Source organism: Pipistrellus kuhlii, unplaced genomic scaffold (genome assembly GCF_014108245.1).
Source record: "Pipistrellus kuhlii isolate mPipKuh1 unplaced genomic scaffold, mPipKuh1.p scaffold_m20_p_17, whole genome shotgun sequence".
Lineage (NCBI taxonomy): Eukaryota > Metazoa > Chordata > Mammalia > Chiroptera > Vespertilionidae > Pipistrellus > Pipistrellus kuhlii.
Window position 1 is genome coordinate 4,260,725 of NW_023425482.1, and position 18,867 is coordinate 4,279,591.

The 18,867-nt window shown below is 45.3% G+C and overlaps 1 protein-coding gene across 7 annotated transcripts in view; it reads left to right on the plus strand.

The window, feature by feature from the left end:
• Window positions 1-12,790, plus strand: part of ANKRD11 (ankyrin repeat domain containing 11) — a 265,234-nt gene extending 252,444 nt beyond the window's left edge. For 6 of the 7 annotated variants that reach the window (XM_036440842.2, XM_036440838.2, XM_036440840.2 and 3 more), the window contains 4 exons: window positions 3,137-3,235; window positions 3,315-3,458; window positions 8,736-8,828; window positions 11,815-12,790. In XM_036440842.2, the coding sequence (XP_036296735.1) occupies window positions 3,137-3,235; window positions 3,315-3,458; window positions 8,736-8,828; window positions 11,815-12,000 (522 nt within the window). In that variant the 3' untranslated portion in view covers window positions 12,001-12,790. Of the gene's footprint in view, window positions 1-3,136; window positions 3,236-3,314; window positions 3,459-8,735; window positions 8,829-9,015; window positions 9,170-11,814 lie in introns of all 7 variants that reach the window. The other variant, XM_036440841.2, reaches the window with a different exon arrangement.
• Window positions 12,791-18,867: the final 6,077 nt, after the last annotated feature.

The window sequence follows — 18,867 nt, forward strand, 5'->3', positions numbered from 1 at the left end:
TTGCTATTCATCACCTTGAATATTTCTTGCCATTCCCGTCTGGCCTGCCTGGTTTCTGTTGAGAAATCAGCTGACAATCGTATAGGTGCTCCTTTATAGGTTACTACCTTCTTTGCTCTTGCTTCTTTTAATATTCTCTCTTTGTCTTTTGCTCTTGGAATTCTAATAATGATGTGTCTCGGTGTGGTCCTCTTTGGATTCCTTTTGTTTGGAGTTCTGTGCGCTTCCTGGACTTGTAAGTCTAATTCTTTCACCAGGTGGGGGAAGTTTTCTGTCACTATTTCTTTTAGTATGTTTTCGATATCTTGCTCTCTCTCATCTTCTGGGACCCCCATAATTCTGATGTTGGTTCGCTTGAAGTTGTCACAGAGGTTTCTTACATTATCTTCAATTTTCTGGATTCTCTGGCCTTTGAGTGTCTTCTGGCTCTTTATGTTCCATATCTTTGACTTGATTCTTGCGATCTTCCCTTCTGTTTTTAGGACTCTAAAATATTTTTTATTTCAGACAATGTATTCTTTATTTCTTGTTGATCCCTTATCATTTCTTGTTGACTCCTTATTAATTCTAGTTGATCTCTTTTCATATCCTCATAGACCTTAACCATCTTTTCTAGGAAATTCTTGAAAAACCTTCTAAGCGTAGATTTGATCTCTATATCCAGACGCTTTTTGTCCTCCATTTCTTTCGTTTGTGATCTATTTTGTTGTCGCATTTCGCAGTTACAGATGGGACGGGGTTTCAGGGTGGAGCCTGCAGCTTTGGCTTCCGTCAGCCCCTCCCTATGCGGGCACCTTCAGTGCTCGCTGCCAGCGCCTCTGAGAGAAAGGTGCCCTCGATTTTCGCCTGCTGACAAACAATCTATGCTCTCCCACAATGAGCCCGGTATTGGGGTTCAGTTCCGTTGGAAGTGGAGATGGAGGTGGCGTTCAGAGCAGTCTGGAGCCCCAGTCTCCTTCCCGTCAGGGCAATCCCGCGGCACAGCCGACCGTCCCTTCTCTGCGCCTCCGGGACCTCCTTTCGCCTCTCCACGGGGTTCCGCCTTACAGCTCGGCTCCCTATGGCTGAGCCTGAGTCCCCGGGTCTGGCCTAAAACTGGGGTTCAGAGCAGTCGGGGGCCCAGCACAGTCGGAGTTTTATCTCCTTTCCTCTAGGGAACGCCCGCCAGGCACTCGGCCTCCCTCCTCTCCGGCTCCATCCTCTCCGCGAGCTGCGCCTCGGTACCTTGGGCTTTTCCAGCTCCTCCGCGCCTCCTTCTGGTTTTCTCCTTGCTTCTCGCTGTAGAATTTCCAGTCAGTCAACCTTCCTGTAGTTCTGGGCAATGTCTGTTTTATATTTTAGTTGTATTTTATTGAAATTGTTGTGTGCGGCTGCGGCTAGGTGTTCACCTGGGCGCAGCCATCTTGGATCTCCACAGTGTGTCTTATTCTTGGTGCCAGCAGTTGCATTGTGGCGCAGCTGCTGTCTTTCCCTTTTTAGTTGATAAATATCTTGGGAAAGGTAGTGTGAAACTCTTAAGGCCTATTATTCTCGAGCTTGTGCCTATCTATTATAGCACATGTGTCAAACACAAGGCCCGCGGGCCAAATCCGTCCCGCCAGGCCTTGCAATGTGGCCCGCACCGCGCTGTCATCACTGCACTCCGCTGCGTTTCCATCACAATGACAGTTTATGACTGTTCAGTAAACCATTCAGCCCGCGATTTAGGCTGGATTTTAGATTTTGGCCCCTTCTCTGATTGAGTTCGACACCCCTATATTATAGTATCCTTAGTGAAGCTTGTCTGCAGCAGTTAGCACTGTGGTGTTGGCCTACTTCCCTCTCTCTACATTTATTGATTGGAATGCTCTTGTAATCCAACATGAATCATGATTACTTATTTTGTGTGCAAATTGTTCCAGCCCTTGGCCATTAGGAGCTCCTTTATTTATTTATTTGCTTATTTATTTATTAAATACATTTTATTGATTTTTTACAGAGAGGAAGTGGGATAGAGTTAGAAACATTGATGATAGAGAAACATCGATCAGCTGCCTCCTGCACACACCCCCAGTGGGGATGTGCCCACAACCAAGGTACATGCCCTTGACCGGAATCGAACCTGGGACCCTTCAGTCTGCAGGCCAACACTCTATCCACTGAGCCAAACCTGTTTTGGCGAAGCTCCTTTAGGTTGCCTCATCTTTCTGAGCATGTTCTCACTTCACAGCCTCACAAGATGTTCCAGTTGAGTCCTCTCATTAACCACTTGGTCCCTTCTAGTGGGAATGGTGTTTAGAAACCTCATCCTGGGTGCAGGATGTGCTCACTGTCCTGAGTGACATAGCCAGGTGAGGTGTGTTACTCTGCATCACTCCATGTGGTCTACATTGAAATCTTGACTTCATCATGTGCTTGCATCTTCCTTCTTTGGACAGAGACTCAATGCTTCTTACTGCAAGGTGTTTGCTGACCTGTTACTCCCAGCATACATGTCTCATTTTACAAATGCCGGCTCATCCATGAAATGCCTTCACTGGTTAGATGGCCTTTATGGTAGTTCTTCTGGTCGTCTGCCTAATGACATCTTTTTCAAAATAACCCAAGTGAGCACTCTCTTCTACTAACTCTGACCCCCAGTAGGACAGTCAGTTGTTTCATGTGTTCCATGTTGGCATCTGCATCCCATTTGGTGTTAGAGTTTATTTGGAAGACATGAGACCTCACTATTAATAAAGGAAATAGCTGAGCATCGTCTTCCTCTCCTCTGCCTCATTTGCTTTTCTTCTGTCTTTGTCATATTTCTTCTGCACAAACAGCACAGCATATGTGTTCTTGATTTCTACTTTCTACTTTCTTGCATGAAGGGTAGCAGTGTAGACACTCTGTACTTGCTTTTTACACTTCACACCATCTCTGGAACTCATTCGCCTTCTTTTTCATAGCTGCATAGTGCTCCTTTTTGGGCCAAGGTCTGTGCCATTGTTCATTTGCTTGCTCTCTTGAGTATGAGCATCTAATTGTTTCCAGAAAATTCCCTGGTACATTTACATTTGGTGGGAACAGAGGTGTGTCTTTGGGTCAGACTTGGTCACTAGTGTTGTTACAGGTCCCAGCCTCCACTAACCCCCCTCTCTCTCACCCTTTGTTACTGTAGATTGCACCTCCTCCCTCCTTGGCGGAGCCCCTGAAGGAGCTGTTTAAGCAGCAGGAGGCTGTGAGGGGGAAGCTGCGCCTGCAGCACAGCATCGAACGGGTAAGAAGAGGTCTTGCATTGGGACTGTTGGTCTGGGATATATCTAGCCGTGATGGCTCATATGGTTTCTGTCCTCTAGGAAAAACTGATCGTCTCCTGTGAACAGGAGATCCTGCGGGTTCACTGTCGGGCAGCGAGGACCATAGCAAATCAGGCAGTGCCATTTAGTGCCTGCACCATGCTGCTGGACTCTGAGGTCTACAACATGCCTCTGGAAAGTCAGGTCAGTGGTTGCCAAGGTTGTGAATTCACATTTGTCTCCTAAGATCTGTGCCCCCACAAACTACTCTGAACATGTGAGCAGGTCTGCCCTCAGGACAAGGGCGGCAGCGGTGATCAGATAGCAGTACATGTAATGCTGATGTCATGAGATGCTGCATGGGCTCTTCGAGGCCCTATTCCACGGTCCTCACCAACACAGGCTCTTAGGTCACAGGGTTGCACTGGGCCTTAGTTTTCAATCACATGAAGAGTTTAGAAACTTTCCTCTAAAACATACAAATGATTAGGATGAGCAGCACCCAGAGCTGCTGCATAAATAGCCTTCTGCAGGGAAGACCCCCATAGGAGGCTATCATGCTGGAGATAATGGTGGCCTTGCACCAGCATGATGACATTGGTAGCCAGGTTCTGCAGCCAAGGGCCAAGAGGTATGGAAGCCTGGAGCTGCTTAGCATAGCAGTGGTTCCCTTCCCACTTCCCAGAGTCCTGTTAGAACAGCCCCGCTGATCTGATGCAGGCTGGGCAGCATAGTCCAGAGCAATGCCCATCTGTCCTCCAGAGAGGCCCTGCTTCATCCACCCCAGCTGATCATCCTGGTTCCTCTTGCCCCCAGGGTTAGATTTGTCCCAGGTGGTCATACCCTTTGCTTCCCCTACCAAACCTGACCTGTCATTAAACATTTGGGTGCTCTTGCCCCCATGGGTCTGCTGGGGTGCAAAACTGTCCTATTAAGTGGCTCTGTCTTCTGGCAACCCCAAGCTTCAGGAGATTTCAGCTGCCTCTTACAGTCCATGGACACTATTGAAATTTAAACTGACAAGTAGTCTCAATACTGTTGCTCTCTTGGGCCTCTCCTGCTGCCCCCCTTTACTGTTCAGGCCTTGGCACCAAGAGCCCTACTGACAGATGCACCTCCTGACACCCTAGCTGGCATGAATTCCTACTGTGTCAGGATCACATGGACCCCCCCTAGGGTTCTGAGCAGCGTTTCTGGTTTGTCTGTGGCTGTGTGGTATCATACAGTGGTTTTAGTTAAAACTTTATTTTAATCAGTACATTAAAGATTTTCCATTCACTTAACATACATTCTTGAAGGATATATTTGAAAGTTTCCCCACTTAACATATTAGGTCTAGTAATAATTAATGTCGTTTTCTAATACTTTTTAAAATCAAATTTATTTAAACAATACAACAAAATTTAATCAACAGTATAGTTGCCGTTGTTTTCTACTACTTGTGCCCAACGCTCAGGAAGCATTTTAATCTCTCTGTAGTAAAATTCTTGTGATTTTGATGCAAAAAATTCGGTCAATGCATTTTTGAGGCATTCTTCATTATTAAATTTTTTTCCAAGAAGAAAGTTTTGCAAAGAACGAAACAAATGGTAATCGGAAGGGGCAATATCAGGAGAATATGCAGGTTGAGGGAGAACTTCCCATTCCAACTGGCACAGTTTTTCAGCAGTGAGTCTTGCAGTATGCGGTCGTGCGTTATCGTGGTGAAGAATTACGCCCTTCCGATTAATCAGCGCGGGTTCTTTTTCTCTTAAAGCTTGGGCTAACCTTTCCAATTGGGCACTATACACTGCACTTGTAATGGTTTGGTTAGATGGTAAAAGTTCATAATGAAGAATTCCTTTAAAATTCCACCAAACACACATCACTTTTTTCGCATGCAAGTCAGGTTTTGGCGTGGGCTGCGGAGCCTCATTTTTGTCCAACCATTGAGGCCGCCTTTTCAAATTAACATACAGCACCCATTGTTCATCTCCGGTAACAATTTGCTCTAAAAACGGCAAACGGTTTTGACGAGAGAGGAGCGAACTGCAAATTGTGACTCTTTGATTACGGTTGTCGTCGGTCAACTCATGAGGAACCCATTTTCCAAACTTTTGGACTTTGCCAAATGCACGCAATTGATTGGAAATTGTTTTCTGTGAACAATTTAAAGTTGTCGCAAGCTCTTGTTGGGTAATTTGAGGATTTTGCACCAAAAGAGCTTGAAGAGCTTAATAAATTTTTATTGTTCATATTATTACAAATGTTCCTCCCCCCCCCCCTTCTCACCCCACCTTCTGCCCTTTCCCCACCCCCCATTGTCCTCATCCATAGGTGCACAATTTATGTTCAGTCTCTTCCCACATCCCCCTCTCCCCTTTTCCCCAAGAATAAACAGTTCACTTCCCTTCCATACCTCTGATTCTGTTATATTCAACAGTTAATATTGTTCCTCAGATTTTTTTTTTTAGTTTCCTTGGTTTTTAGATTCACTTGTTGATAGTTACGTATTTGTTGTTCATAATTTTTATCTTTATTTATTTTCTCTTCTGAAAGAACCCCCTTCAGCAATTCATATAATTCTGGTTTGGTGGTGATGAACTCCTTTAGCTTTTTTTTATTAGTGAAGCTCTTTATCTGACCTTCGAATCTGAGTGATAGCTTTGCTGGATAGATTATCTTTGGCTGTAGGTTCTTGCTATTCATCACCTTGAATATTTCTTGCCATTCCCCGTCTGGCCTGCATGGTTTCTGTTGAGAAATCAGCTGACAATTGTATAGGTGCTCCTTTATAGGTAACTACCTTCTTTGCTCTTGCTTCTTTTAATATTCTCTTTTTGTCTTTTGCTCTTGGAATCTTAATTGTGATTTGTCTTGGTGTGGTCCTCTTTGGATTCCTTTTGTTTGGAGTTCTGTGCGCTTCCTGGACTTGTAAGTCTAATTCTTTCACCAGGTGGGGAAAGTTTTCTGTCAATATTTCTTTTAGTATGTTTTCGATATCTTGCTCTCTCTCATCTTCTGGGACCCCCATAATTCTGATGTTGGTTCGCTTGAAGTTGTTCCAGAGGTTTCTTACATTATCTTCAACTTTCTGGATTCTCTGGCCTTCTTGCGTCTGCGGAGGAGTGTCTTCTGGCTCTTTATGTTCCAAATCTTTGGCTTGATTCTTGCGATCTTCCATTCTGTTTTTAGGACTCCATAAAATATTTTTTATTTCAGACAATGTATTCTTTATTTCTTGTTGATCCCTTATTATTTCTAGTTGATCCCTTTTCATATCCGCATAGGTCTTGTTTATTTTATCGGCCTTTTCTAGGAGATTCTTGAACAACCTTATAAGTGTGGTTTTGAACTCTATATCCAGTCGCTTTTTGTCCTCCATTTCTTTCGTTTGTGATCTATTTGGTTTAGGCATTTTCGCAGGCAGCTTTCCTGATGGGGCGGGGTTTCAGGGTGGAGCCTGCAGCCTTGGCTTCCGTCAGCCCCGCCCTATGCGACTCCTGAGACTCAGGGTCCTTCAGTACTTGTTGGGAGTGCCTCTGAGAGAAAGGTGCCCTCGATTTTCGCCTGCTGCCAAACTGTCTATGCTCTCCCCCAATGAGTCCGGTATTGGGGTTCAGTTCAGTTGGTAGTGAGATTGGAGGTGGCCTTCAGAGCAGTCTGGAGCCCCTGTCTCCTTCCCGTCAGGGCAATCCCGCGGCACAGCCGGCCGGCCCTTCTCTGCACGCAGTGTGCGCGCCTCCGGGACCTCCTTTCGCCGCTTCTCCGGAGTCCCGCCTTACAGCCCGGCTCCCTATGGATGAGCCTGGGTCCCCGGGGTCTGGCCTAGAATTGGGGTTCAGAGCAGTTGGAGCTGGGCCCAGCACAGTCGGAGCTTTTCTCTCCTTCCCGCTTGGGACCGCCAGCCAGGCACTCGGCCTCCCTCCTCTCCGGCTCTGTCCTCTCCGCGCGAGCCGCGTGTCTCCGTACCTTGGGCTTTTACAGCTCCTCCGCGCTTCCTTCTGGTTTTCTCCTTGTTTCTTGTTGTAGAATTTCCAGTCAGTCGACTTTCCTGTAGTTCTGGGTAATGTCAATTTTATATTTTAGTTGTATTTTGTTGAAATTGTTGTGTGCGGCTGCGGCTAGTTGCCTACTCGAGCAGCCATCTTGGATTCGCCTTGAAGAGCTTTTTGATCAAAATTGGACACACGGCCTCGACCACTCTTGTCATCTAACGAAAAATTTCCCTCGCGAAATTTCTCAAACCAACGCTGGTATTTTCTGGCGCTAACTGCATCTTGACCAAGAGCACTACAGATGTTTTTTGCAGCCTCACTTGCTTTTCTTCCTAATTGGAACTCGTAAAGCATGCAGTGCCGAATATGCTCTTCATCCGCCATCTTCTTAGCCCTAGTTTTGCAACAAAAACCAAACCAAACACAAACTTTTTCAAGCAAAACTTGTTAATTGCACTTCACACGTTCTGTAGATACCACGTGTTTGAAGGTTATGTCAATACAAGTCAACGCCAAGCAAGATTTTAAACGAATGTTTAAAAACGACATTAATTATTACTAGACCCGATACTATGTATTGAGACAAATTTTTCCTAAAACCAAACATTTGTCGTCAAACTATAAAACAAAATATTTGGCTGGGGATCAAGTGGTTAGGTGCTTCAAAGTTTTGCATCTGAAACAAAAAGGAAAGGAATATGGTGGTCTTCAAGAGATTTCCTACATTCCTTCTGAATGTCCGAGAGAGAAGGCCTCAAAGTGTACTTTTTCCTGGCAGATACGTTTGGTGTGGAGCGTGGGCTCAGCCACCAGGTAGTTAGTCGCTCACATACCTGTGACTGAGAAACTTTCACATGTTCTTCTCAGCACACTGTCCACTCCAGCATCCAGGGAGAACCAGACAGCAGGGATCTGAAAACTACTTGCTCCATTGTCTCCTGGTCCCTCCTAAAGCATCCCTGTTTGTAAATTTCAGCCCATCAGAGGCAGAGATGCTACCATACTTGAGAATGGTGACCTCAAGGTGTAGTGCTCCTACAGAGTGAAACCAGGAGGCTGGCCCTCAACCACCACAGGCCTCTCAAACACCCTTTATGAAGAAAAAAAATTGGTTCCAGTGTTTACAAACAAGTTAAAACAGATACAATCACCAGCTTGACCACGCGACTGTGCAGTGCAGGCCAGAATTTGAGGGCTTCCCAATCCTGTTTCTTCTGTGGGCATCGTAACAGACATGCAGAAAGCCTTCATGGACGGTACCAAGTCATCCCCAGGGCAGCTCCATCACAGACAACATCCACCCAGGTGTGTTACACAAGCTCTATGGGGAAGAGGACAACCAAGGGTCATACTGGTGTGTCCTTTAGCATGATGACAGCATGTGGATTCAGGAATGAGACTACATCTTCATTCTTCACTTAGGAAGGAGGATTTGAAACACCCTGCAGGTTTGCTTTCTCCATTATTCCCCTGTCAAATGCCCATATTTGATTTTTTCCTCCAGGGTGACGAAAACAAGTCTGTAAGAGATCGTTTCAACGCCCGCCAGTTCATCTCCTGGCTCCAGGATGTGGATGACAAGTACGACCGCATGAAGGTGAGTGCTCTGTACTCCCCTCAAACATTACTTGAGCTGGGAGCCCCCAGGAGTCTTCTGGGATGCGGGGAGGCTGCTGCTGAGTCCCATGTTTGGAGGTGACAGTTTCAGACTCTCTGGCCTGCACAACTTCCAGGGAATCCCCACCCCCATGTTGCCTCCTTTGAGTATCTTCCCTCCTGTCCAGGTGTGCAGGGAGCAGCTCCTGTTACCTGCTGGCGGTCAGACCTCTGTGGGACCCCACCTTGAGCCCTCCACAGCACACACCCATCACCACTGCTCTGGATATGCTGACCAGTGCAGCAGGCCAGAGGATGGGTGGGAGATAGAAAAATTAGCAAGTAAGAAGCACATCCTCATCTTCAGTTGCTAGAGTTGCACATGGGTCTGGGGTCACTCATGAGAATGAGCTGTAAAACTTACCAACAATAATGAGCCAGTTACAGAATTAACACACAGGTCAGCACCACCCTAGGAATCTCCATGAGGCAGGGCTTAGCAGACTGTGCCTGTTTCTCTTCTCACTGCGAGCTATAGAGCTGGTGGAGGGGAACCCAAAGCTCCCCCTTTCCCAACCCTGTATTACCTGTGCTTAGAGAGTAAGACAGTGTTTCCAGGATTCTAGCCTTAACCTGTGCTCCTTACCTCAACAGCCCATGACCATGTTGTCATTAGCAGTGTACACAGGTACCGCATGAGGTAGACACAAAACACAGAGCCAAGAACAGTGAGCCCATGTGGCGTTTCAAGCCCTAGCATCTCATCTTGATGTGGGTGCAGGTGCAGCTGAGGTGAGGCACAGCTCCCAGGTGACGATGCAGAGTCATACCGTTGCTCTTAGCCAGACTTGAAGGGAACCATAGGTAAGATTTCCCAATAAAAAGAGAAAAAAAAATTTAACATTAAAATTAGACTTTATACATTTAAAATGCCACATAAGTTCAGTTTCCTTAATGTACCAAAGAACTTACAAACTAATAAGAAAAAAGGTGTATAGAAAAATAAATTAGTGAATAGTGTAGTCTGTTTATGAAGATGAAGCAGCCATACCTTCATGAGGCCAAGTGTTGTGCGACCATTTGTTTCAGAACCACAAGTTAAGTTAGTCCTATTTAGAAATCAGAGTGTCTATCAAATTTCACAATATTTTGGCCATCTAGCCTAGCGAGTTCCCTTGAGTCATTTAAAACTCGGGAAAATGAAAAAAGAAAAAAAAAAGTTCATTGGAACAACTCAATAAAATAGAAACCCAGAAGCTTATTGATAATTCTGTGATTAATTGGAGTATGGGAGCCGAAACTGGTTTGGCTCAATGGATAGAGTGTTGGCCTGCGGACTGAAAGATCCCAGGTTTGATTCCGGTCAAGGGCATGTATCTTGGTTTCGGGCACATTCCCAGTAGGGGGTGTGCAGGAGGCAGCTGATCGATATTTCTCTCTCATCGATGTTTCTAACTCTCTATCCCTCTCCCTTCCTCTCTGTAAAAAAAAAAAACAACACAAAAACACCTCAACTGCTTAAATAAATAAATAAACAAATAAATATAGTTTTAAAAAATAATAAATGGAGTATGGGAATACCTGAAGATGTAATTACTACAAAATATCTTTTTTTTTTAAATATATTTTATTGATTTTGTACAGAGAGGAAGGGAGAGAGAGAGAGTTAGAAACATCGATGAGAGAGAGTCATCGATCAGCTGCCTCTTGCACACTCCCTACTGGGGATAAGCCCGCAACCAAGGTACATGCCCTTGACCGGAATCGAACCCGGGACCTTTCAGTCCCCAAGCCAACGCTCTATCCACTGAGCCAAACCAGTCCCGGCCAAAATATCTTTTAAAAAAAATATATTTTATTGATTTTTTCAGAGAGGAAGGGAGACAGAGAGCTAGAAACGTCGATGAGAGAGAAATATCGACCAGCTGCCTCCTGCACACCCCCTACCGGGGTTGTGCCCACAATCAACGTACATGCCCCTGACCAGAATCGAACCTGGGACCTTTCAGTCCGCAGACCGACGCTCTACCACTGAGCCAAACCAGTTTTGGCAAATTACTACAAAATATCTTAAAGGAGGCAAACATGCCCAGCCTATGAAGGTATCTGAGCTACTCATAAAATGGGTCCATCTTGAGGTTAGACTATTGAAGTGTACACATGGAGACAGTGCAGAGCCATGGCTTCCAGGCTGCAGCACTCAGAGGTTATTTCCAGAAGACTAAAGATGGAGGATTTTTATCCCCCACCCTCAACACACTGTTAAAAGAACAATTATTTTAAAACGTATTATACGTTGTGATACTCCATCCCAAGTATTTGTGTGCACATTTAAGAAAAGATTATTTTTCTGTACAGTCACTGTCACAGAGTCAAACTTTGTTAATCCAAGGAATGGTCTACTACCTGGCCATGTTTAAATCCCCTTTGTTCCCAAAATGTGCCCAACCCTGGACCCACAGGTGCTACATTTGGTTATGTCCCATTTCAATAATTCAGTGAGTCATTATTTGTTTTTAACTATAACTATTTAATATGATTTAGTATCTATTTAATAATATACCCATGAAGATTAAACACTTTAATACTAAACCTTAGATAACCTTTTTTAAAAAATGTAACTTCTATAAATGTAAATGAAATCAATATCACCATCCATAAATTAGAATTGTAAACAAAAGAAAATCAGCTGCAAATTCTAATTAGATGATGTTGTGAAATCCATGGAGGGTGAGGACACAGCAGGGATAGTCTCCTCATGTGGTCAGCAAGACTACTCACAGGGCAGGATGAGAAGGCTAAGGTGGTGCTGTGGGCCATTCAGAGGGGCAGGCATCCTTCTGCCAGAGTCCCTCAACCCCATCCTCCCAGTGGATGTTGCAGCAGGAGTGGGTAGGGGGCCCAGGCCCCGTCCTCTTAATTGGGTACCTGAGAGTTCGGGCAGGGTCTTGCTTCCACTTCCCTCACCTACTGTGCTTTCCATGCAGACATGTCTCCTGATGCGGCAGCAGCATGAGGCTGCAGCCCTCAATGCTGTGCAGAGAATGGAGTGGCAGCTAAAGGTCCAGGAGCTGGACCCCGCCGGGCACAAGTCCCTGTGTGTGAATGAGGTGCCCTCCTTCTATGTGCCCATGGTAGACGTCAATGATGACTTCGTGCTTCTGCCAGCCTGATGCACAACAAGGACAACTGCACAGGACATAGCAAGGGCGACATGGGTCAGCCCAGCACTGCTGCCGAGTCCAGGTGGCGAAGGAGACCTTGTCCCTCAGGTGGGAACACCCAGGGGAAACCCTGCACTTTGCCCCCCTAGAGCACGTCTCTCTTATACCAGCTGCCAAGGGAGAACAAGGAGACCTCGGGGACACGGACATGGCAGCCTTGGGATCTGTTTTCCAGCCAGCTGCACGGGCATTTCAGGAGCTGCAGAACGGATTGTGTTTTTAAAAATCTCTTGTTCCATTCTGATCAACTAAAGGAAATAAAATTAAGGCGTCCGCTCCTCTCAAACAGTGACCTTCAGGTTGGAGGGCAGGGAGAGTGCCATCCTTGCTGCTGTCCTGTTGCTATGGAGCTGCTGACAGCCATAGGCCTCAGACTGGGGCTGGGACGCTGTGCTGTGCGAGAGCCAGTGCGCCGCCCACCTGCCTGCCACAGAGGGACTGAGTCAGGACTCTCTGGTTGTGTTTTTAATGGAGTCAAATCCACGTGGTTTGTATATTTTTCCTTTAATCTTGGGCATTTTGTTTCTCTTTCTGAGAACATAACTTGAAACACTACAGAGCCAATAATCATATAAAAAGTGTACCCGTAAACGCTGTACAGTTTTATACACATTCACAATGTACTTTTTGCTGCCTTCTAGATAATTTATTTTGCAACACATTACTGCACAGTTGTAAATAACTTATGTACTGTAACATCACTTCAGTTATGTGTAAAGAAATAAATAAATTAATTAAATGCTCTTTGTACATGACAGTCCCCTTCCCGGGAGGGGCCAGTATACAGAACTGTGAGATGAGGGTTGTTCCACTGAAGAACTCCATTGTCTTAAACATTTTTCCTCCCAAATGATTAGCTTTTGATTTTGAAACAAATTATATAATTGACCCTTGAACAAAACAGTCAAAAATCGTTGACTCCCTCAAAACTTAACTACTAATAGCCTACTGTTGACGAGAAGCCTTACTGGTAACATAGTTGATTAACACATATTTTGTGTGTTATATACTGTATTCTTACAATAAAGCTAGAAAAAAGAAAATGTTATCCTATATAATAAAAAGCTAATATACAAATCGACCGAACAGTGGAATGACCAGTCGCTGTAATTTACACTGACCACCAGGGGGCAGACACTAAACGCAGGAGCTGCCCCTGATGATCAGTGCACTCCCAAAGGGAGCAGTGCTCAGCCAGAAGCCCTGAGCTGGGCTCATGGCTGTGAGCGCAGCGTTGGTGACGGAAGCCTCTCCTGCCTCCATGACAGTGCTAAGGACGAATGACTGTCAGCTTAGGCCCAGGGAGCTAACCCATCAGTCAGACATCTCTCTCAGGCTCCCAGACTGCAAGAGGGTGCATGAATTTTGTGCACCGAGCCTCTAGTTAAAATTGTAAGGGAAAATACATTTATAACATTTATGGGGGAAAATACACATATAAGTGCACCCGTACAGTTCAAACGTGTTGTAAGGGTCAAATGTATTTTCCCCTCCTTTTTTGCACTTACTGAAAGGCTCTCCTTCACTGCCCCAGGTGCTGCTCAGTTCACAACGGGATGGATTTAGTTGGGATGCCAGGGCCCAAACCACGATCTTCACATCCCACATCCCAGACTAGGGGTGTCGAACTCAATCAGAGAAGGGGCCAAAATCTAAAATCCAGCCTAAATCGCGGGCCGAATGGTTTACTGAACAGTCATAAACTGTCATTGTGATGGAAACACAGCGGAGTGCAGTGATGACAGCGCGGTGCGGGCCACATTGCAAGGCCTGGCGGGACGGATTTGGCCCGCGGGCCTTGTGTTTGACACATGTGTCCCAGACAGACAACAAGGGCCTGGGGCAGAGCCATCAGCTCCTGCAAAATACCAAGGCTTTCTCTCTGCTAAGGAGACTGAGGGCATGGGAGCATAGAGAAGACCAGCCTTTGCCAGCCAGAAACAACAGGATGCCTGCGTCATCTGTCCTGAGAGGCCTGTCAGAGTAGGAAGGAGACAGTCTCTCGCTGCTGGGGCCGCAGGTCTCTGGGCATCATGGCCTTATAGAGACCACTGTCTAGGCCTGATCAGCTCTCACTTCTTGGCTCTAACTGTTCCCTGTGCTGAGAAAGCTTCTGCTTGGGGATGAATGCATTGTTAACAGCTTCTCCATTGCACAGCAGCTGGTGGGGAGTCCCCACTCTAACAACCTGATGCTAACAAATCCAGCTCCAGGGGCAAGAGTTGGAGATTTGAGCCCAGCGCATCCCAGGAGGGGCTGGGACATTACAAAGAGCAAAAAGGGCATTCACACCCTGCGCTTATCTCCAAGGAGGACACCTGCATGAATGGTATGAGAGCCCATGTGCTGGCTCCAAGGTGTGCCAGATAGTCTGGGAACGTGCGAGGCCACCTTGTAAGTAGGAGCTCCCAAAGTGGCATTTCCCCCTAAACCACCCTTACCCCATTCTGTCTATAACTCTTGTTCTACTTGACTCAGAGACAGTTGGCTTCCCCAACACCTGGGATGCTGCAGGAATGCACAATGTGTAGAGACAGGTCCAGGTCCATGGTCTCATGTCTTGGGATCCCTCAGCCTCTTCTCCATGCTTCATATACCTGGTGGGTGTAGCAGCAGTTATAGGAATGAGTCCAGATAACCAGCTCTGCCTCATAGTATTCCAGGGCAGGATTCTTGGTGCCACATCCACTGCAGAGCACCCTGCTCAAAAGTGTACCCCGGAATGGCCTGAGACAGCCTGTGACCATTTTCTCTTCAGGCAGGTGCAGGTAGGGCTCCTGGGCCTACTCTGACCTCCCTGAGAGCAGGCAATGGGCATGGCTTGGTTTTCCCAAATGGTGTGGCCTTATAGGGTCCATGCCTGGGATAACGTTGAGAGCACCTCTTCTCTACTTCTGACTCCCTTTTCCCCTTTGTGCAAATCCCCTCCAGCCTGGTCCCATCATTTGTGTGTCTGGGAAGGGGTACAGAGACACCAGCAAAGCATTGTATATTCTGGGCAAAAATTAGTTGTTTTTCTAGTTAGAGAACTCTGATCAAAACACCACTTCTTTTAAGCCAAGCTGCTGCCTTTTTTTTTTTTTTTTTTTTTTTCACCCAAGGATATGTTTTTATGGATTTTAGGGAGAGAGAAACATCCATTGGCTGCCTCCCATATGCACACCAGCTGTGGATCAAACCCACAACTTAGGTATGTGCCCAGACCAGGAATTGGGGACACAGCCTTTTGGTATACTGGACAATGCTCCAACCAACTGATACTCGGCCAGAGCAATTCTGGTTTTTTTTGTTTGTTTTTTTAAGACAACATAAATTGGACTCATTCCCAGGGATATGCCTTGGCGTCAGCAGCATAAAGTCACAACAGATATTCTGGAATCCCTGACTCCATGCATGTGGTCACCAGCACAGTATGCATAGCCTGGTGGCATCAGTGAAATGCCCCATAGATAAATTCTAAAAACAAAGGCTGTCGGTTATTTTTCCAATCTTTATCTCCATCAGAGATAGAGGAGTCAGTGCAGGTTTTGGTGGGGGTTTTTTTTAAGATTTTTTTTTTTTTTTTAGAATTGATTTTTAGAGAGAAAAGAAGGGAAAGGGAGAGGGAGAGAAAAACATTAACATGAGTATGAAACATTGATCGGGTGCCTCCTGCACAACCCCTACCAGGGATCAAGCCCACAACCCAGGCATATGCCCTGACTGGGAATCGAACCAGCAACCTTTTGGTGCACAGGACGGTGCCCAACCAATTGAGCCACACGCTAGGGCCAGGGCAGGTGGTTTTAGAACACTCAGGAATTGTGCCTGGTTGGAAATACTGTTGATAGTCCCTGAGGCCTATGACTGCAGGTGTGGATATCAAACTACCCTCAGGAAGGTCTAGCTTGAGCTTGAAGAAGGCAGTGCGTGGCCACAGGCACTGGTGTCTAGCCCCCTGCTCCACACACCTAGTGCCCCCTGACTGCAGCCTAGGATCCTGGCTCTGGCACAGATGGGTGCTGAGTTCCTCACTGTGAGAGGGTCTATCACCCCATAAATCAAGGCCTCTGCAGACAGTTCCTGATAATTTGGCCTTCAGAGGCTTCAAAATCTTATCTATCAAAAACAAAATTCTAGATAAATGCCCCGTCTCCAGAGGCTATGGGCCAACATGTCACTCTGGACACGGTCCTGTCAAGGAAGTTGGTGCCTTGCACAGGTAGCCCCCAACTTAGCAAATGAAAACCGACGTTAATATATTAGGACTAGAAAATAAAGTAAGCAAAACAAAAAGCTGAAATGTATAAACTTAATAGCAGAATGAAAAGATATAATGACCTTGAAGAGAGATCAATAGAGATTATTCAATCTGAATTTACAAAGTGGAAAAAAAATTTATAAAAAGATTCTCAGGTATCTGAGGGACACAAAGATCTAACATTTATGTCATGGGACTTCCACAAGAAGAAAAGAACGCAGATGCTGCTGAAAATTTTGAGGGAATCAAAGGCTGTCAAGTACCTTGGCTGATTTGGCTCAGTGGATAGAGCATCAGCCTGTGGACTGAAGGGTCCCAGGTTTGATTCTAGTCAAGAGTACATGCCTGGGTTGCGGGCTTGATCCTCATGATTCTCTCTTATCATTGATGTTTCTATCTCCTTTCCTCTCTGAAATCAATAAAGATACATATATTTTTTAAAAGGCTAAAATGTGCCAAGTTAGGCAAAATGTATGAACCTATATATTCAAGAAGCTAAACAAACCTAAAGAGGATGAAATCCAAGAAATCAATACCTAAGTAAAGCATAAACTATTAAAAGTCAAATTAGTAGAAATGAACAATTTGAAATTCTTTACAAAACTAATTTCATTCACAATAACATGACAAAGATTAAAATATTTGGGGATTAATCAAAAAGGCAAAAGACACTTGTACACTGAAAACTACAATACATTGCTGGGAAAATAAAGACATAATAGAAATGCATACTGTTCATGGATTGGGAAACAATCTTGTTTAGATGTCAGTACTAGGAGATTAAAAATGGTAGCAGAGAAAGTGAACACTGCACAGACATGCTTCTAGAACCAAACTGGAATTACAACTAAAATACAGAAAAACTTCATGAATAATCAACAGAAGACTCACTGGAGAGAACCCTGATAACCAAGGACAGAAAGTGGAGATCACAGAGAGATTGGTAGGAGGGGTGGAGGCCCAAAAGAGCTGCCCAGGCTTCCTCAGACAGCAACTGAAGTTCCTGAGAGCTACCTCAGCTCTGGGAGTCTAATCCCCAAGCGAAGCCCTCCAGCAGAGAGCACCAGAACTGATAAGGGTACCCATATAACATCTGGCTGTGAAAAGCAGCGAGGCTGCTGTCTAACATGGAGAGAGGGCTAGAAATGCAGGCACCCTCTTAAAGGGCCAATGCACAAAACTTGTGGAGCCACTCACTTTGTGCTCTGGCAGAGGGAGGGCAGAGTGGACTGGAGCTATGTGAACAGAAGCTAGGATCAAGGGATTTGGGGTTAGAGCTCAGAAGGCAAACAACCCAGTTTCCTGTGCTGAGTCATTGTCTCATACTGCGGAGGTCATCTTTTTTCTTTATTTAATTGATTTCAGAGAGGAAGGGAGAGGGAGAGAGAGAGAGAATAAGAATAATGGATTGGCTGCTTCCTTCATGCCCACACTGGTTTGATCCTGGAACCCAGGCATGTGCCCTGACCAGAAATCAAACTATGACCTCCTAGTTCATAAGTTAATGCTCAACCACTGAGCCACGTGGCCAGGCTGGAGGTCATCTTTTTTTATGCAGACATTTGCTATACAGGCGGCTTTGCCTGAGGGGAAGACAGTTGACTCATCCAATTGAAAAATATCTTGCTCCATGGTGTCAAGTTTCTGAGGCCCATTAAGAGGCTGAAAATAACAGCCTCCAGGCAGAAGCAATTGCCCACCCTGTTGGAAAAAACTCTGACACACCTGTGAATGATTGCATGAGGGCAATTCAAGACAGAATCCTATCCATCTGTAGGCAGAGGTGATCTCTGGAGTCTTTAAGTCTCTGCCTGACCTAATTAGTCAGCAACAGCATTTGACACAGTCCTGCACTAAAGATTGAGAGGTGTAGCAGATCTAGCTAATACATAGTTACCTACCCAAACAGGCAGCCAGAATGAGTAGACAAGGAAATAACCCCCAAATGAAATAACAGAATTCTCCAGAAGATATAAATGAAATGGAGAAAAGAAATTTATCTGATATAGAGTTCAGAATAATAATGGTAAAGACGCTCAACAGCACAAGAAAAATATAGTAACTATGAAAATAAATAATGACATAGCACAAATATAGAACACATTGGAAGGAATACACAGCAGATTAGGGGAAGCTAAGAATCAAAACAGTAAATTAGAAGTCAAGATTGAAAAAAAATCACTCAATCAGAGAACGAAAAAGAAAGAACAAACAAAATAAACAGGAGAACAGCTTAAGGGAACTGTGGGATAATGTGAGATGTAACAATATTCAAATAGCAGATGTGCCAGAAGAGGCAGAAAGGGAGAAAGGGAGAGAGAATGTGTTTGAAGAAATAATGGCAGAAAATTTCCTAACCTGGTAAAAGATAAAAAGTCACATACAGCCGAGACCGGTTTGGCTCAATGGATAGAGCGTTGGCTTGGGGACTGAAGGGCCTGGGTTCGATTCCGGTCAAGGGCATGTACATTGGTTGCGGGCATATCCCCAGTAGGGGGTGTGCAAGAGGCGGCTGATCGATGACTCTCTCTCATCGATGTTTCTAACTCTCTATCTCTCTCCCTTCCTCTCTGTAC